Source organism: Chaetura pelagica, unplaced genomic scaffold (assembly GCF_000747805.2).
Source record: "Chaetura pelagica isolate M959 unplaced genomic scaffold, ChaPel_1.0 scaffold50, whole genome shotgun sequence".
Lineage (NCBI taxonomy): Eukaryota > Metazoa > Chordata > Aves > Apodiformes > Apodidae > Chaetura > Chaetura pelagica.
In genome coordinates this window covers 1178769-1199485 of record NW_009952366.1, presented here as the reverse complement: position 1 = coordinate 1199485, position 20717 = coordinate 1178769, and the positions used below count along the sequence as shown (strand labels likewise).

At 37.2% G+C, this 20717-nt stretch overlaps 1 protein-coding gene across 1 annotated transcript in view; it reads left to right on the top strand.

Moving 5' to 3' along the window:
- The first annotated feature begins 555 nt into the window (after positions 1-555).
- PPFIA2 (protein tyrosine phosphatase, receptor type, f polypeptide (PTPRF), interacting protein (liprin), alpha 2) overlaps positions 556-20717 on the top strand; it is a 296197-nt gene continuing 276035 nt past the window's right edge. Inside the window, exons 1-2 of the mRNA XM_010007993.1 lie at positions 556-766; positions 8855-9105. Of these exons, the coding sequence (XP_010006295.1) occupies positions 8857-9105 (249 nt within the window). The 5' untranslated portion in view covers positions 556-766; positions 8855-8856. The remainder of the gene's footprint in view (positions 767-8854; positions 9106-20717) is intronic.

Below are 20717 nucleotides of genomic sequence, written 5' to 3'. Positions count from 1 at the left end.
GGTGGCGGTGCCCCCGGTGCCCGCGGCTCTGCCCCGCCGGGCGGGGGCGCCCCGGACAGCACCCGCGCTGGGGAATGACCTGCCGGGGCTCTGCCAGCTCCTGCTGCCGCGGCTACGTCGCCACGGCTCTTGCTCTGTGCAGCTGAGAGCAGGCTCTGTGCGGTGCCCGCCAGGCAGCAGAGGATTTATTTCTGTAAAGCAGAAAACCGCTTTTGCTTTTGATCATGGAGGCAGTCGTGCGTGCGGGCTTCAATCACGCATAGAGGCTTAATCAGCCCGGAAGGTATTGAAGGACCAGAGAAGCCAGATATCGGTCAGTTAAGTTTAAGAAAAGATGAGAAATAAAAGAAAGATGCTTTCGCCCTGACCACTCCCCCTGTAATCTCTTGCCTCCAGCTGCAAAGATGCTGTTGCTTGAAAGGGACTGCTGGAGCTTTAAGAGGCGTCCCCCCCTCCTGCTCCCGACAATGGTCTGAGCCGAGCTCTGCTTCCCAAAGCAAAATTTGTAATATGCCATTTTTCCCATGGATGCTTCTCCTCTTGACTGCTGACGAAGTGACCGAGGAAAATGCTGAGGTGCCAAGCAGCCAGTCTTGCCGGAGGACGGGTGCGGGAGCTTGGGGTTTCTCGGAGCAACGCCTGTGTCACCATTGCTAGGAAGCTGGTCCAGGAGTGCTCGGCTGTGTGAGTCCCCGCTCGAAGCCGGTGGAGACTGCGGTTGTTACTGATCAAGTGAAATAGCAGACGCCGAAATAAAAGCCACTAGGTACTGAATCTTCTATTTCTGAGTTACACGTTCCCTTCCTTAGCCCCGATACTCTACGGGAGGTGAGGTGCAAATGCAAAATCTTGCTGTCTGCCTCTTGCTGTAGTACTTGTGTGGTATTATTTAAATGCATTTCTGTACTGGGAGCAGGGAATTTCAGACTAAAAAACGTGGAACCAACTTCTTATTTTTGGTGTGGTTGAGGGAAATACGAGGCTGGAGGGATGACATAAAGAACAAATAGTTGGAATGGGTATTTTTTTTTAAGGTACTGTGTTGATCATCTCTCCTGTGTGGAAGGAGTGCAGGATGCTTCTGTTAAAGGTGATATCATAGTTTAGTAGAGACTGGCAGGTAAGGAGTTAACTAGGAGGAGGAATATGCATGTAATGCAACTCAGACAATAGGAAGGATTTTCCTTATGGAATTACATTGTGCTGCTTAAGAGCAATCTTGCTGAGAACATCTGAAAAGACAGAATTGCAGTAAGAACTGGTTTTATCAGCCTCTACGTCTATTTACAATTTATTAAAAAAAAAAAATAGCTTGTAAATGCAAAATATCCGGAATGATCCAATGAAATGAGTTTTCAAGCTGATGTCACTGTGGACAGGCTAGAATGTATGGTAGTTAGATTTCTACTTCTTCCTTCTGCAGCAAAATTACAAGTAACTTGAAGTCACTCCTCAAATCTTGTGTGCAAATCAAACATCTGAGTATACAGAAACAAGCTTTTAAAAACTATTAATGGACAGAAAGGTGAGGGAATGAAATTAGATTCACATCAAATGTGGTAGCCTTCAAGGTGAGCAAAATGAATGTTTGTCTAAGAGCCCCTGTCAGGGAGAAGCCAAGTAGTATTCTGGCTTCTTGTTTCCTGAGCTTACCCAAATGAAAGAAATCTAGCAGGTGAATTATTCTCAGGCTACATGAGATTGCAGACATATTTGTTTCAGCGATCACTTAAAAAAAAATAAAAAATAAAAAAATTCCAAGACTCTTGGGCAATTGAGATAACAGAAGATGTCAAATAGGGTGGGGTCCAATGAGAAGAAAGATGACAACTTTTCAATTTTCTACCTTTATAGCATAAGTACCACAGAAATTTCATGGAGTTTCAGAATAAGTCAGTATTGAGGATGTACTTTGCCACCTGGTGTGTACATGGAGATATATAAGAGAATTTCCGTCAATTCACTTGTTAATGGAGTAGCTACTGGAAAGCAGCTTTATGTAGCTCTTAACCAAGGGTAGGCATATCCCATGCTGTTTGTTCCAGTTTTTGTCCATTCACTCATCTGGATGTCTAAACTGGACTGCAGAATTCCTAATTGAGCTAATACTGAGTTCACTCTTAATGGAGACATAATGCAGCTTACATTATTGATTTGCTGTGACATTTTTTCATACAACCTGAAACATCTGAAATGCAATGACAATGAACCATGTTATTTTCCTTTCTCATAGAACAGATCACAATTATTGCTTTTAGCCAGTTAGATGTTGAGTGAACAAGGGAAACCTGTTTGTGATTTCTCGTAATATTGTAGGCAATGATCACATAGCATCCAGTGTGCTCCCTAATCATACGTGACGTATATTTGTGACTTTTATGCTCCTATTTGGAGGTAGTAGAATGACAGGAGCTGCCTAAATTAGTGACTTTTCTAGCCATCTGCACTGATCCCAGCCCACTGAAGTCCATTGTAGAATTTCCATGAATTTAAGCAGTTGTTGGATTAGGCTCCATGCAAATGATTGGAGAAAACACTGAACTAGGAACCAATCGACCTGGAATAGATTTTGCAGTAGATGGTGTAGTAGATACACAATGGACAAGTAAGAGAATATATTTAGAGAACTTTAATATGCAGCTTCACAGGCTGCCATTCTGCATGGCTGTGATACGTGGGCACTTCAGTTCTAGAGTAACTATTAAAATCAGTGCTTACACTTTGTTTCAACTTAGAAGAATTCTAGTTGTTACATTGCATAGAAGTCTTTCTTTTAGTTTGCATGTATGTCATACATGGATTTTAAGGGAAGCAGTAATTTATCAGTATCCTGCTCCCCCTTCAGAACCTCTCAGAGGGTTTGGGATAGTCGTAAGGTGCTACACAGGTTCCCTGGACCAAGGGAATTTTGACAACATGTCTCCTCCTGAATCCTAATAAAATAAACTTTTTTTTTTTTTTTTTTTTTTTTTTTTTTATGAATGTAATGAAATGAGCCACAAGGTGAGGTTTTAGTCTTGGGGTTTTTATATAAAATTTCCTTCCAGCCTTATTTGAAAATATATTACATTTAAGAATCAGTGTGGTAAATAAGTGAGCTATGTAAACTTAGAGCTCTCTCAAGACACTTGAAATTAACTAGTGTGGAAGGGACCTTTGCATGTCATCTGTGCCAAAAGCTTGACCAATGCAGGGCCAGCTCCAAAGTAAGATCAAGTTGCTCAGTGGTGGAGATTCTTTTAAAAAGAAGGCTCAGTGATCATTGTAAGTGTATCAAGTTGAAGGCAGATATTTATATACTCTGATTTTACTTGTATTTCATCACATTACCTGAAAATCGTAAGAGAAGCTTCTTTGCCATTTAGAATGGTGGCAATGCAATCCCAGCTTTTTGTTGTAAGCTTCAGAGAAGGCATTGTGATGCTCCAAGTGCATTCTTTGTCTTTACTCATCCCTTCTTCTTACTGTCAGCTCTGAATTATTTTACTCTAATAGGACCCATTGAAGGTATGTGACTATAATTGCCTTGCAGTAGTTGATAGGAATCATATAATTAATTTGTTTGGGAAAGACCTTTAAGATCATCAAGTACAACTGTTAACCTAGCACACTGGAATGAAAAGAAATACTACCCTGGGATAACAAAAATTTTAATATTGGAGCTGGTACACGCAGACCAAATGGAGATGTTAAGATACATGCAAGATTTGGTGCACATAATTTTGCATTGGAATCTCAGTTTGCATGTGGAGTTGAATGAGGATCTAGCAACCTGTTACACTGTATAAAATGAGTTCAAAAGAGTAGAGGGCTGGGAGGCTTCATCCTGATCTTTGTTCTTTTGAGGCTGTCTTTGGTTATATAGTAATATAATGTCAATTGTATGACAGGGAAACAGGGTCTCAGATATTTGGCTGATAAACAGTTAGCAAACATGGAATATCCAGATGGCAGTTCATGACTGCATAGTTTGTTCAAAAGCTCTAGTTTAGAAAATCAAGTCCTGTGAGCCTAACCAGTCTTTGAAGCCATAGGAGTGAAGAACAAAAAGGAAGTTTATAGATGGTCCATTATTTATTCTGATAAGTTTTGCTCTGAGTAGAACTGATATCTATATTAATTAATAGTACTTGTATACTTGTGAAAAATACCTGCCACATGTGCATGGACATGTTATTCTTGAACTGTATGCATATCCAGTAAATCCAGGATGCATCTGATCTGTCTTTATGAAAATTGATTCATGCATACATAATGAAATGTATCTGAGATGGTTAAAATGTGTGTAAACCACAAAACAAGTGTGGTAGGTGTAAAATGTAATAGAAGAGAGCCTGCCAATAGCCTTATTCTGAACCTTTAAGACCTGTAGCATCGAATATGGCTGTGTCACCCCTAGGAAGACAGTTCAAAAAGGCATATATTTTTCACATAAAGAATGACTAATTCTAGTTATTTTACTAAAGATATTTCTTTAAGTGTTTAATAGTTGAAATATTTCCTGTATGAAATATACTTGGACTTAACACAGATTTATGGTCTGTGACTAGTGGGCCAAGTAGTTACAGTGATTCCTTCTGATTTCAATGTACAAAATATTTCAGTTGATTATATTATGAAACCAGAGTAAAAATACTTGGGGTTTTGTAATTTTTTCATCATCAAAGTTAGCTATAAAATTCAAAGTTACATTGAAGGAAAATCAGAAGTCACTTTCTTCCCCCATTGGAAATTTGAAAATATAATTGAAAATATTACAGGTATGACCACATATAGCAATTAGACCTAACTGTTCACAGCCACAATATTTTTATGTTTTAATGGGAATCCCTCAGTTGTTTCCCCTCTGCACTGTGTTGGCTTGGCTCTCTATGTGCTTTTGATGTGTGAAAACTAACTTCCTTTCAGCTATAATTAAACTGGAAGCTTGCTTTTAAATCTAATGTCCTGACCCCATGCATGGACCACATGGTGTGGTTAACTAAGGTTTGTTTAATACATGCACAGTGTCAGAAGGCTCTAGAAGCTTCAAAAAGTCTTGTAACTCCCTAACGTGATTCACTTACCCTCCTATTTGTCCTGAGCTGCCAATCATCTACTCCTGAATTGTGATGAGTCTATTTGCTGACAGTTCTTTCTCTATTTACTTTTGTTAGTTTTAAGTAATTTGTCTGCTTTACCTACCCTAACTTTTATTGCAGCCCCTCTTAAAGAACCTCCCTGTTCTTTTGTCCTTCTGTTTTTTTCTCCTTTGAAAATTCTTAAAATATTTTCAGTATTTTGATTCTTTCTGCTATCAAGCAGGAATTTAATAAAGGGTGCAATAAGGTCCTGGGGAAGTGGCTTTTTTCTTGAACACATGCTGGAAGAAGGTCAGCATTTCTTGGGAACAACATTAAATGGTGGCAGCCTCAGGACATTGAAAGCATCCCATCTGCTGGCAGGTATGAGTGATAAATGCCAGATAAAGTTAAAAAAAAAAAAGGGGGAAAAAGAAAAAAAGAGAAGGAATGCTTTTCTAAAGGCAGGAAGACAAAAATCATAACAAAACAAAACAACATGGCATATATGTTTTTCATTAAGAGCTACAAGAGATCTTTATTTGGGACCCCCACAATAAACATGCAGTTGTTTGATAATTGGTTCCTTTCTTCTAGGTTGATGACCTGGGACTATCCCAAATAGCCACATTCCCTTCAGCATTGTGTCAGAAGCCTATCCTCACTGTTGGGTCCCACAAAAGATCCATATGAGGTCATGGCCCGGGATAACCCTTTCCCATGCATCTTACTGTTGCAAGTATCAATGCATCCCTTTCCGTCATGCCCTACCAGCACTTCTGATCTGGTCCGGGTTAGCATATTGCTTTTCCGTGTTTGTCTCTAAGCCAAGGGTGGAATTATTCCAATGGAATGGAATAATGGCATTGATCTACCTGCTGAAAAGTGGTGTACATCACCAATCTGACTGCAAGAACAACTGTACCTTTTAAAGATTCTCCTAAGGCTTTGAGCTGTGGGAGAAAACTTCCAGATAGCAACAGCCTACATCAGGAACTGCCCACCCAATTCCCTTCCTTTTCTGTGGTCTTACTCATAATCTTTTTTTTTTTTTTTTTCTTGTGCTATGTCATGTTAATGAAGCCCAGGCTTTCAAAGTAAGCACAGTGAATGGTCCACTCCCCTTCCTGAATGCAGGAGCTTAGAGGAAGAAGGCATGTCAAAACTGACAGGAGCTTTCAACTCATGGATTCTATTGTTCCAAAGCCATTTATATGTATGGTTTGCCAATTCCCCATAATGCCTATAGGAGGAGATTTTTTATCTAGTTAAAAACAACGTGCTAATATAGCAACACCTGTTCCCACAGAAGTTTCCATACCTATTCCCACACACACACCAGCATGTGTGAAAAAGTGCACCACTGCAACCACTTAGGCTGTTATTGGATGTTTTAGTTATCCTTTTGCTCACTGTGAACTTGACCATCCCAAAGTAGTTGGCCACAGGTGGGACCTGGGTAGAGATGCTCCGCAGTGATGGCTGCTTTTCAAGTGAAGTGTACTCCTTCAACTCTGTGAGAGGATTATGGAGGCAAGACAGTGGCTCCCTCCTGCTGGTAGTTTCACATCTCAAGATATCTGTGGACAGTGGACAAAGCAGTTACATCAGCAAAAGCTCTGCAAAGGCTGTTCTGCCTCTGCAGGGAAGTTGAAGGGCAGGAGGATGGGTACTAGTTTATTCAAACTGTACTGCTGGTGCAGCTGCAGAGTTTACTTTTGCCCCATCTGTGGTGTCTCATAGTATACACTGTCTATAGTCAGAAGAGGAAATGGTAGGTTTCATGAAGATCAGTTAGTTAAGGTGCAAATGTTTTGAAAATTTAATTTATTTTTTTTTGTTTTTGTGGAGATGGAGGCACTGATGTATTAACATTTTATCAATATGAAAGGACATTGTAGTACTTCCTAGTGGAGCCTATAGTTTAGGAGAGGCAAAGGTTTCTGGAATAGAAAATTTTGAACCTTACAAGTAATGGAAATATATAGCATCAAATCAGATAACGCTCAGTAAATATACCTGGCCTAAATAAATTGGAGATGTGAGGAACTTCTCAGTATCAATCACTTCAAGCTATTAACTGCTTCTCTTCCACCTAATAATTACTAAGTGGATAGTAGCCACAAACAATTTTTACCTGGCCTCCAGTTCAGCTGCTTTAAAACCAGGATCAAAACCTATCTGAAATCTCAGTAGTGACTCTATTACCTGTGAAAGCTACACAGGATAGCTGATAAATCATGCTAGAATACTAATGATTGGTGCCTATTTTGCTAGTTATCACATCTGCTGAAAAAACGGAAATTAGGTATACTAAATTCTGCATCAACATTCAGGATATAAATGAAGGCCAGCTAATATTAGCAAAGCTATGTCATTTTTTCAGTAAATCTTGCCAGGAAGCACTGTTAGCACAAGAATTGCTTGTGGCTTAGTGATGGTAGGAGAAGTTGATTTTATAGGATTAAGTACAAGTGTCTTAGCTCTTTTGTTTGCTGGTGTACAGTTTGTCTTAAAGTTACAATCTGTAACTGCTAGATCTTACATTTTTCCTAAATACCACTTTCATAAGTTCAATTTTCCCACTTCAGAAAGCAGACCAGTTTTAAGAACAGGTAAAGGTCATCCATCATAGTATTGAGAGTGAAATGGCGAGAATGCTACGTGATGGCACACTTAACACTGGAAGTATGTCAACAACGTGTATTGTTGACAAAGTTCACATCCAGAAGGTCCACAGCAAACTCCTAGGTAAAATATTTTAACTTCCAGTACTTGAACCAGAGCACCTTGATCCCACTTGATGAAATAAAAGGCTTCCAATAGTTACTACATAAGAGAATCTTTGGATTAATCCTTGGTTATGTATAAAATAATGTCTGCTGTATTTCTTCAGTCAAAATTGAAAAATGATTTCTGATTCTTTGGGTGGCTTTCATGTAAGTATAATCTGTTATCAGCACAGTCTTTTCCAGCTTTTTTAAAAATCTGAGATTTAGACCCATCTTTTTTTCCCGTCTGCTGAACTGAATATAGCATTAGCTTCTCCTCATACATGAGCTGAAGTTTAGATATTTACATAAGAAGCTTTATAATTGAGAAATAGGACTGGGTGATGTTATTTTCTCTGCCCAGGACTGGTTTTAGGAAACGGACAACAGTGATTCTGTCCCTGGTAGTTCCATTTGCACAGGATATCACAGGGATGGTAATTAGCAGATTTTCTAGTTCTTGACCTCTTACTGAACGAGCTCACTGGAGAATAGTTCTCCCTGAGGGTGGGAATAACTAGATAGAAAAATAGATTAACCTGGCATTGTTAAGGCAACATGATACTGGATCAATGGTTAGCCTGAGCTGTACTATAGAAATGCCTAGAGCAGGAAAAAAATGGCAATTGATGGCAGCTATTGGCATCAATACCAACAATTCAAGAATAACATTAAATAACATCAACACTAAAGGACACCACAATTGCAGAGGAAGTATTTTCTGTCATTTTAAGAGAGCATTTCTTGCAAAACTATTAATAATTGACAATATTATTTTAACTTCTTTCTGGTTCCATTCTTCTCTCAGTTTAGGAAGCATATGCAAAGTCTTTGCCATCTGGAATTAGTATTTAATCCCTGTCTATTGACCATCTGATTAACATTGAAAGCTCAAAAGTTGAAAGAGGGAACAATGCAATAATCTACTAACTGTGTCCACATGACAGAGTTAATTCCTTTTATGAAATCCCCTCAAATGTTTTTTCACTGAAGAGCTTTCCCTTGTTTTGTGTTTTTTTGAAGAAATGATGTGTGAAGTGATGCCAACGATAAATGAGGACACCCCAATGAGTCAACGGGGGTCCCAAAGCAGTGGCTCAGACTCGGATTCTCACTTCGAGCAGCTGATGGTGAACATGCTGGATGAAAGGGACCGTCTCCTTGATACTCTTCGGGAGACACAGGAAAGCTTGTCACTTGCACAACAACGCCTACAGGATGTCATCTACGACAGAGACTCCCTCCAGCGACAGCTTAACTCAGCACTGCCTCAGGTATGTAGTTTATGAAGATTTCTTTTTAGGTTCACCGATTTTGTACTTAATGGCACTTACCTTACCCTAATCAGTATTTATTCCTTGAGGTCCAAATTCTGCTCCGTTTGAGGTCAGCTGCAGAGCTACTATCAATTTAATAATGTCTGTTTTACCTCTTTGAGACCTGTCTTCTCTTCAAAGTTGTGAGAAGGAGTAATGTTGTTGACTTCAATGGGAGCAAGATGAAGGCCTGTAGCTACTGTTTCTTTTGGCTGTTGCTCTAGCATTTACAACAGATGAGAGATCATTTAAATTTAGGATCTAATGGTGGGAACGAAAAAAAAAGAGAATGAGGATGTTTCCTATAGAAACATCCAGAACCATCTTATTCCAGATAAGAGTTTCTAAATAGTTTTATAATAGATAAAACTACATTATGTAGGTTAAGTAGCAAACTACACACACACACAAAATAAACAACCGATATCTTAATATTTTTAGTATTTAAAAACATAAGTTTAAAAATTTCATTTTATAAAATTGCCTTGGCCTTTTTTTAGGAACTGAAGAATGCATTACCTCAGTGAAAATAATAATATGCTATTATGTTTCAAAAGTTTATATAAATATAACATTCTATTTTAATATAGTGGTCCTAAAAGCAAGGAAACATCTTAGTTCAATCTGTGTATCTGGTCAAAGATTTAAAATAAACCCTGAGACAAAAGGCAGTTTTTTACCATGTTATTTTATTTGCATCTCCCAACTGTCTCTTGCCAGAGAATTTGATTGTAAGCATGAGTCCCTGGGCATGCGTGCCTGGGCAAAGTTTTAAACTTTGTAAACTATTAGACAGTGGCTAGAGAAGAAGGAAGAAAGATTCAGCTCTGTGACTGGAAGAAGGAGATGGTAAGGATGGATCAAATTGGATTCAGATTTGATCATATTTGAATCATTAAGAAATTTCTTAGTGACAGAAGGGGGAAAAGGCACTCACTGGAGTAGTGAAAAAAAGTGGTTGCATAAGGACTAACCCCAGCAGGTTATTGGAATATCTTTGGCTGAAAAAGAAAAAGGGTCTGTCATCACTTGAAGAATAGCTTTGGCAACTTCAGCATTAGCTCCAGGCAATAAGAATGACTACACTTCGCTTGGGTCAAGCAAAAATGAGTAACACCGATCTTAATATACAGTAACTCTAATTTGTGGGCACTTCTTTTCCACTGTTGTCTCTCAATAGAAGAGTGTGAAAGAATAAACAAAAGACAGCATTAATCCTTTATTCAAAGATTTACTGCTAGAAGTCTGAAGAAGAGAGGAGATTTTGCATCTGTGAAACCCTGTTTGGTTTGCCACTTAATACAGAGGCACTCTCCAATCAGCCCATTGTGAGATATTTTTGTTGAGCGCTGGCAGGTGTCTAAGCCTGTATCTTTCTGTGTCTCACATGCGTAAAACTCCTGCTAAAAAGCAGGAAACTAGCTAGGGAAAATAATATTCAGCATAAATGTGATACAGAGAGTAAAAGAACCAGAAATTCTAAGGGACTGGATCATTATATGTTTTTTATCTTTATTTCTTTTCTAGTAAATGTTGGTGGTGTGTGTTTTTGAATGATAGCTGTACACCCCCTAAAAGTAGCTGATCTCTCAGGTGGACACTTTGCTCTACCGTGTACCATTAAGAATGTGTATTTCAGGTAACATTCATCCATATATCTAAGTAGAGATGTGGGTTTCCTGTATGAGAAACTGTGTGACATACTGCTTACACTTTTTTTCCCCTTCAATTAGATTGTCTCGATCTGTTTCTCTAAGTATATGACACTGGCCTGATACTATAACATTCTAGTAAAACAGCCTTCCAAAAAAATATCTCTCCTATGACTGCCATACTATTTAGTTTCCTTTTTGGAGTTGATATTCTACATAGTACTATTATAATCTTTTTTTTGTTTACTGTTTTATGTACAGCAGGCTTGCATGGCTGGCTGGCTGATGCAGCCCTATGTCAAAATGCTACCCAGTACTTTTATTGTGGAGAGGAAGAATTCTGTGTTCACTCATTTAAGAGAATACATAAATATGCAATAATAATACAATAACTATAGAATGATTACTATTTAGTTGTAATGTGACATCTAATTAATATGCTTTATCAGCATTTTTTTAGCTCTTGATTTCTTGAGTAATTTTCAAAATTCAAATATTTCTTTGAGTGTAGAAAGTGATTAGAAAGACACACATTCTGAAGCATTTTTGTTAGGACACTGGTTTTGTTTATTATCTTAAACAGTTCAAAATACAGTCTGGAAAAATCATTGCACTTTTCATTAACAGAACTTGCATGAAAACTGGGGTAATGAATGAGCCATTGAAAAGTCTTGTCTGGTTGGAAATATTAAATAATTAATAAAATTAAATATGAAATCTGAGTTATTAGTGCTGTTACAGATACAGCTATTAATATGATTGTAGGCAGCTTTAAGTTTTTACACAGATTATACTGCAATAGAATAATGTATAAAGTTTGCAATTTCTTTCAAATTTGAGTTAAGAAATATAGTTGTCATGTTAATTGCTGCTAGTGTAAATTTTACATGGCACAGAATTGAATTGAACAGTCGACTGATGGAATTAGTATAACATTACACAAGAACTAGAGTAACAGTAGTGGGATAATATTGCATGGTACATAGATGAAGGGCTTGCATCTAGCAGTTAGTAAAAATTTATGTTCTGACCTTTCAGGTAGCAGTATTAGAGAGGGAAAAGAAATGTTACAGAATGTTTGTAGGCAACCAATTGGAGGTGGGTGTAAAAAGAGTGAATACTGTTCTGAAATGTATTATTTCCAATATTTATATTAGAAATAGATAAGTATCAATGCAGTTAAACCAAGAGGTGGTTTGAACCTTGTTGTCTGGGCTTTGGCTCAAGCTGGAAGAGATTAGGAAAAAAACTGCTAGAACAAAGAGGCAATAACATCTTCTGCATGAAAATACTAGTTGAAGTTTTCCTACTTCTGGGGAAAACTGATTTGAGAGGGAACATGAGTGATTTCATAAATTCCCTTGGAGAGGCAGGAAGATTAATTGACTAGGTAAAGATGAAATCAATTGTTTAACCCAAAAATAATGTTGATGGATGAAAGAGTGAATATTCATCAGAATAATTTAATTCCTGAGTTATCAAGGAATTATATTCTTTCTTTGACAGAGACAGTGTAAAAACTCCAAACTGTTTTCAAGATGAAGCTAATGCGAAAAACCTCTGAACTTAACCTAGAACACTCCTTCCTCTTTATTTCAGACTTCACTGTGGAGTTTCCACTTTGATGGGATCATTCACACAAAGAATCAAACATGAGTCTGAATCATTTTACTATAACTATTAGAATTATGTGATAGTACAGTTGAGAAGTGTTCTGTGCATAATAGGTCTTCTGATGTTAAGAATCTAGTTCACAAGTGGTTTTGTTTATTCTTCTCAAAGCTGCCTGTTGACAGTGCAAGCCTCTAAGGGAAGTGTATTTGGGTCTGCACTGCATGTTCCTTTAAAACAGAAATTTATTGTATTTAGGTCATGACTCTTGAGTTCAGAAAAAAAAAAAAACGGTAATTACCAAATACATACAACTCTACTCTAACGGGGAAGAATACTTAACAGTATGGTGTTTGTTTTTTTTTTTAATTGGAGTAATATCAGGTCTTTTTTCTGGAGTGTACAAGAGTGCTCTGCTGTAACAGGTAGCAACTGTAGTTAGAACCTGAAACTCTGGTTTTGAGTGGTAGAAAGGTGAAAATGTTCTTTTACAGCTTTCTCAAGCAAATGTCACCACAATCTTCTCTAAGCTAAATTGTCTAGAAAAATGTAACCTATATTAGTTACCTTGTAAACAAACATTGAGAAAATACAATTTATGTAATTCTTATACTTAAAATGCACCATAAGAGTAATGGCTTATAAAAATTATATGAGTTATAAATGTTCTCTGATAAGCAGTGCTGAACTAGGCTTGTTTTATGGTTGTTTGTTTCTTTTAGTGTTTAAAAAATAAGTTTCAAGGTGTGGAAGATACTGAGATATTATTTATATGAAGATGTTGATAGGTCATCACTCGCTAGTCAAATATGTATGGTTTGTTCATTAGTAATATTAATAATAATAGTAATATTCTTACTCAGTGATTTGTCTATAAATTAATCTAAAGTTCACAACATGACAGAATGGTTGGTATTGGAAGAGACGTCTGGAAGTCATCTTATCTGACACTTCTGCAGGGTTACTAAGAGCAGGCTGCCCAAGAATGTGTTCAGAGGGCTTTTAAGTATCTCTGAGGGTAGACTCCACAACCTCTCTGGGCAACCTGTGTCAGTACTCAGTCAGCCTCACATTACAAAGTGTTTCCTGATGTCCAGAGGGAACCTTCTGTGTTTCTGTTTGTGTCCATTACCTCTTGAATATTAAATTAGTAGAAACAGAGGGAACAATGTGACCCAGGCCTGTGGCTGGTTTAATTGCCAATCCTGAGTCAAACCATGACAGAGGATATAGCAGAAAAACCTTGCAAGCACTTTTAAAGACTTTAAGATGCTGGAATAGGTCCTGATGATTGTCAACGTCAGACCAATTTCCCTGATAATTGTCAAAGTCACTCTCCTTCTCCTGTCCTGCACTCAGTATTTAGCAAAACATCACTGGGCTCATTATTAAAGAACTGATGAAAATGCGTAAGACTTTTACACTCTCATAAGGGAGTTGCTTTGAGTTTTAATCTGGACCAATAATCATACTGCGGATGATTCTGAGAAAATAAATTCCAATTAAGTTTTCAAATACAATGCTTTGATTTTCAATTTGTAAGCTTATATAACTTTAATAAAAAATATTAAAATATTTTCAAGTCCTTTGAATCAAAATAAAATATTGAAATTGTTTTTAATCATAGTAGTAAAAATGCAGTGATATCACAACCAGTTTTTTGGAAACTTTTGTGTTTGTTTAATGAAGCCACCATTGTTCATATTAACTGTTGCTAAAGAGTTCTTACACTTCAGAGTTCATCAGAACCTAGAAAAATGCTGTTGCAGGGCTGAAAAGCCTGTGGTAACCACACTTTGAAAGCAATCTTGGTAGGTGTAATATTATTCCAATTTAAAGTGGTAGATCATGACTTGTATTAATTGACTAGAGCTTTGATTTGTAGTAACACGCTGATTTTGTTTGTTTTTTGAAGAAAAAATCAGGTTTTAAAGGCAAATTTCATAGATCATGGTATTTCATGCTATCACTGACATTGCTGTAGTAACGATATTTTCACGTGGGTATCATATGTTGGTATGTAGGTTTTGTTGCTGTAAAAAATACATAAAATATCTATTCCTTTATTTACTGAATCTTCCCTTCATGTGTGTTTTGATCTCCTGGACAGTTGCTGAATTTTTGTAAAGAAGGTCTAGGTTTTGATTTCACTGAGCATTTATGTTAGCAGATTTAATTATTTATTTCTTTTTTTTAAATGGCTGTAAATATTTTTGTGTTTAGATGATCAAAATCTGCATCTATGCTGTGTCTTTTATAGTACAATTCCAACTAAGGAATTCGTTCCAATGAATGAATCTACAATTCATTCCAACTAAGGAAGCTTTCTAAAAGTTAAACATTCAATCTTAATCATATATGATATTTCTATAAGAGAACGGGAAAATTAGGCCCTTCAGGAAGGGCAGTTTGTTGTGTAAGATGGGTAGGGTGGACCTGGAAATGCCTGGTTTTTCTTAAGACTGTAGAAAGAGCCTTAATGTCTAGCTTGGTTGGTTAATTTTAGATAGCTAAACTTAGACAAGATTAATTCCTCTGTGTATGGGTATAAAACCCCCTAAAGTGGACCTTTCAAAAGGACAGCAGTCTATATATGCTATTATTTGGAGAGATCATAGAATACTTTATACTGAGAAGGGACCATTGGAACTCAAGTGGTACAACCCCATTGTAAAGCTGGGCTAGCTCTCCAGGCCTAGGAGGGTGTTACTGAAAAACACATTCATCTAATTAATAGAATCATAGAATAGTTTAAGTTGGAAGGGACTTTTAAAGGTCGTCTAGTCTGTCTGAAACAGCATCCTCCTGTGAGGAACTGTGCAGTATAATAAGCAACTCTGTTAATGGTAGCTAGCAAACAAATGTGAAACTTTTCACTTGATGAAATATTTAATAAAAATGTACAACTTTATGAAAGACATTCTAATATTAAATGTACAATAGAATAATTGACTTGCTTATTTCTATACTAGCCTCTCTACAATTTTATTTAAAATATCTTTATTATGGATCTTTACAACAGACAGGGAAATACCCTGAATTAAAGTCACATTTTCTTTTTGGTTTGATAAAGAACATGGAGGGGAAATGGCTCCAGTTTCTTAACTTATTTTTAATTTATTTCCAGCAATTTTGAGTGTATTGTGATTCCAGTGAATCCCTTTGGTGGAGATCTGAGCACCCAGTTCTAATTAACTCTAAAGTCTTCAAGATGTTGCAAAAAAATTATTATTTTTTTTTTCTCTCTAATACATACTATAATTGGCACTATTTGAAAATCTTTCTGCATATAGATAACAGAACTGTTTGGAGTATGGGACTACTGTGCTAAAAAGAATCCTTTGATAGCCCCTAGCACCCCACAGATTTCAGCTAAACCCTAATTGTTAGCTACAATAATTCAGTAATAAAACCAGTAATAGAAATATACTGGTAATCATTAAGGTTTTATTTCATCTAATAAGATACCACTTATTTAGGAATTTTTATTGGAGGCACGATAGAAGGGAAAATAAAAGAGGGAAATGTAATTACCTTGTTTTATTGAACCAGTTCATGTAATTTGATCAATGTTAAGCTTTAACAGGATTATGATTAGAGAATTTTGTTGATAGCCTTGCAGTTTCTTCCAATACTGATGAACAATGAATGTTCTATTACCAGGGACAAGAAAGGCAACAGTAAGTCAGTAGGGCTTATTCCAAGGTTTTATTTTCTCCTTAAACGTGTACATATGGTGCATAGATACAAAATAGTGACATCTGTATAGATACATTTCGTGACACAAATACAAAAATAAAATAGCCCATCAGAAAAAACCCAACACAAAACAACCACAAAACCAACACATTTGTAAATAATAAAAAATAATTTTTGGTTATTTGAGATTGGACACTTGCTAAGCAGTTTCAAATATTTGCTGTTTGGGTAGACATAAGAGTTTGACTCACATTATTGTTCTCAAAATAGCTCTTATTCTTGTGATGAAGATGGAATTATGGCTTTTCTCCCCATTTTATTTTTTTCTGGCTATTCTGAAGAACATCAAGTACCAATGGCATCCTGTAAATGTGAATGAATAATCAGTACTTCTTTCGAAGTACCAAAAGCTTTCTGTTCTCTGAAGGGTTTTTGTAAGGTCTCCATCAATTTTCTTTATATTGCAAGATAAAAGATTTTTTCTTACATTTCCAGATAATAACTTTAAAATCATTCCAAGAACTGAAGTGGAGATCCTATTCCACGTGAGGTCAAAGTCCTAAGTTTTCTGTCCCAGAAGTCCAGTGAGGCACTCAGTATTCACATGTAAAAATTAAAGCTTAATCAGTGCTTGTTGTCTTCTCTAGAAGATTTCCACTGTCTTAGATTACAGTTGTTCAGGCTATCAAATACAAATGACTTAATTTTCTGATATTCTGAACACATGCAGTTCCTGCTACAGTCAGTGCAAAAGTGTCAAGAAGTTCTGAGTGTCAAAATCAGTTTAGATTGCTAAGTAAGAACATAAATATTTTTACAAACAAATTGGAATTATGCTTTTTTTGCTAGTTATTTCTAAACTGTTTATCTCAAGATATGAATAGTAAGGTAAGCATATTGATATGTATGCAAAAGACTAGGCATTAAAGATAACTATTAAATCAATTCTAATAGAGTAAATATTGAGTGAAGTACATTTTGTTACAGGATTTAAATGTAGAGTGGAGAGACAGAGCATCTGGAATTCAAAGGAAACTTGGCATTATTAAGTTACAATGGTTTAAGTGGAACATAATGCTGAAATACTAGTTGTATCCAACCTTAAAAACATCTAGGAAAGATTTTGAATATTGCCTTCCTCAGTTACTTTTGGAACATATATACATAACTGTTTTTTCTACTTAAAAGGTAACAAGTTTTATTGTGGTTGATGACTCTTAACTAGTATTATCTGCCAAAATACAGACTGGCTGTATCAGTGGTGTAAGTAAGACAAATGCTATAGTTCGCTCCTCTCTAGACTGTCAGGTTTTTTCAAACTGTCAGCTTATTCCCAACAGAATGCAATTATAGGTATAATTGTACATACAAGTAATTACTAAAATTATTTTAAAGTATGAGTTTATTTCCTTACTCTTGTGAGGTTCTGTGTATTCAGTAGCATATTGCAAACATTTATAAGCAGGAGATTTTTTCTTAAAAGCTGTGGACTTTGTAATAAATACTTGATGACAGAAGAAGACTGATGAAAGAGTCCAGCAGAAGAAAAAGCTGGGATACAAGAAAAAAAACACAACAGAAACATAAATATTTAGAGGAGTAGGAGCATGTGATGAATGCCTGAAGCAAGCAACAAGACTATGTACTCCCATGCTGAATGAGCTGGGTGCCCTGGTGACAGAGGTTATAAAAAAGGCAGAGATACTGAATGCCTTTTTTGCAGGATGAAGGAGGAGTTTGCTTTGGTAAATGAGGATTGGGTTAGGGATCAGTTCAACAATCTGGACATCCATAAATTGATGGGTCCAGATGGAATAAACCTGTGGGTGCTGAGGGAACTGGTGGAGGTCATTACTAGGCCACTCTCCATCCTCTTTGTTAAGTTATGGGCAACAGGAGAGGTGCCTGAGGACTGGAGGATAGCAAGTGTCACTCCAGTCTACATGAAGGGCAAGAAGGAGGACTTGGGAAACTATAGACACATCAGCCTCACCTCCATCCCTGGAAAGGTGATGGGACCACTTGTTCTTGGTAGTATCTCTAGGCATATCAAGGACATGGGGATCATTAAGAACAGTCAACATGGTTTTACTAAGAGAAAGTCATATTTGACCAACCTTATAGCCTTCAATGAGGAAGTAACTGGGTGGATAGATGATGGTAGGGCAGTAGATGTGGTTTATCTTGATTTTAGTAAAGCATTTGACACTGTCTCCCACAGCATCCTCGTAGATAAACTGAGGAAGTGTGGTCTTGATGGTCAGGTTGTGAGGTGGATCATAAACCGATTGAAAGGAAGAAGTCAGAGAGTTGCGGTCAATGGGACAAAATCTAGTCAGAGGTCTGTGACTAGTGGAGTCCCTCAGGGGTCAGTGATGGGACAGATACTATTCAATATTTTCATCAACAACCTGGATGAGGGAACAGAGTGTGCCCTCAGCAAGTTTGCTGATGGCACTAAACTGGGAGGAGTGGCTGACACACCAGAAGGCTGTGCTGCCATTCAGAGAGACCTGGACAGGCTGGAGAGTTGGGCAGGGAGAAACTAGATGAAATTCAACAAAGGTAAGTGTAGAGTCTTGCATCTGGGGAAGAACAACCCCATGTACCAGTACAGGTTGGGGGCTGACCTGCTGGAGAGCAGTGTAGGAGAAAGGGACCCGGGGGTCAGGTGGCCAGGAGGATGACCATGAGCCAGAAATGTGCCCTTGTAGCCAAGAAGGCCAATGGCCTCCTGGGGCGCATCAGAAAGGGTGTGGTTATTAGGTCAAGAGAGGTTCTCCTCCCACTCTCTTCTGCCTTGGTGGGGCCACATCTGGAATATTGTGTCCAGTTCTGGGCCCCTTAGTTCAAGAAGGACAGGAAACTGTTTGAGAGAGTCCAGCACAGACCCACAAAGATGATTAAGGGAGTGGAACATCTCCCTTATGAGGAAAGGCTGAGGGAGCTGGGTCTCTTGAGCTTGGAGAAGAGGAGACTGAGGGGCAACCTCATCAATGTTTACAAATATGTTAAGGACAAGTTTCAGGAAGACAGAGCCAGGCTTTTTTCAGTGATGTCCAGTGATAGGACAAGGGGCAATGGGTGCAAACTGGAACATAGGAGTTCCACATAAACATCAGAAAAAAACTTCTTTACTGTGAAAGTGACAGAGCACTGGAACAGGCTGCCCAGAGAGGCTGTGGAGTTTCCTTTGCTGAAGTCATTCAAAACCCGCCTGGATGTGTTCCTGTGTGATGTGCTCTGGGTGGTCCTGCTCTGGCAGGGGGGTTGGACTAGATGATCTTTCGAGGTCCCTTCCAACCCCTAAGATTCTGTGTGATTCTGTGATTTCACTCTATATCTGCTTCATAAACATTGCTATCAATTATTTTATCTTGAACTAGCCTCATCAACTGCTACATTAACTATTGATAGCTCATTATCTGAATGCTTAAAAAAACACATGACTGAATATGAGATAAGAATACAATGGTGCAGGTGAGCAGTATAGAGCAGATATGGTTATCCAGTTCCTTGTAAATGAAGTTGTTGCCATGAAAATTGCAAACACCATAGTTTTCATAACAGCTATAGTGGTAATTTTGGATTTGTGGGTTTTTTTCCTAGGTTTCTTGAGAGTTGCAGTTGTTAAAAGCTATAGTCAAGCCTGCCAGTGTTTAAGAGGCATTTAGACAATGGCCTTAATATTATGATTTAACTTTGTAAGCCTTGAAGTAGTTGGACAGTTGTACTAGATGATCATTGTAGGTCCCTTCCCACTGGAAAAATAAAGCAACTTTATAAATGTTAACTCTGGTGGGATACTCTGTGCTCATGTCCTTGAAAATGGATGGTAGAGACTCAGGTATTATCAAAGATTAGCACATCAAGACAAAAATGCAAGACAGAAATGCCACTTCTTGAAAATAAATATTTCTTCTCTATTAAAAGCAAAAAAACCCACCAGAATATTTTAGAATCAACTTTTTAAAGTGTGTTATTCAGGCTATCTTCTATATTAACAAATATTTGCCTATACAAACATGTATTTGCTCAAAACCATAAAATTATGTTTTTTCTTAAGTACACATAATTTAGCTCTCACTGAAGTCTGTGGTGTTTTCCTGTTGAATCTGAAGACAACAGGCTTGTTTGTATTGTTGAGTGTTTATCTTTAGCATGATCCCCAGGAATCTGAACTTCTATGTATAGAATTAAGGGCCGGGTGGAACAGTAGCCTTATTTTAGATAACATTTCTACAGTCTACTCAAGAAACATAACTAACTGAGTATATATAATCCTTTAAGTGTGGGGTTTTTTCCTAGCTAAGATCAATTTATGTTGTTTGTTTTAAATTATTGTTGGTCTATTTCATTCTTTACCATTTATGAGTTCTAAACCAACTCACAATTATAGTGTGACAGTCAATTTGTTATGACAGTCAATCCTCTGTCAAAACACATAACATTAAATAAATATTTGAGACATAGAGTAAGGTGCTCTTTTGTGGGCTGATGAAATTTCATTTGAAATTATGAAGTAACCATAATTACAGATGTATTTATTTTTTCCCATATGTTTGTTGCTGGTTGTTGTTTTCTTTGTTATTTTTGTTTGTTTGGTTG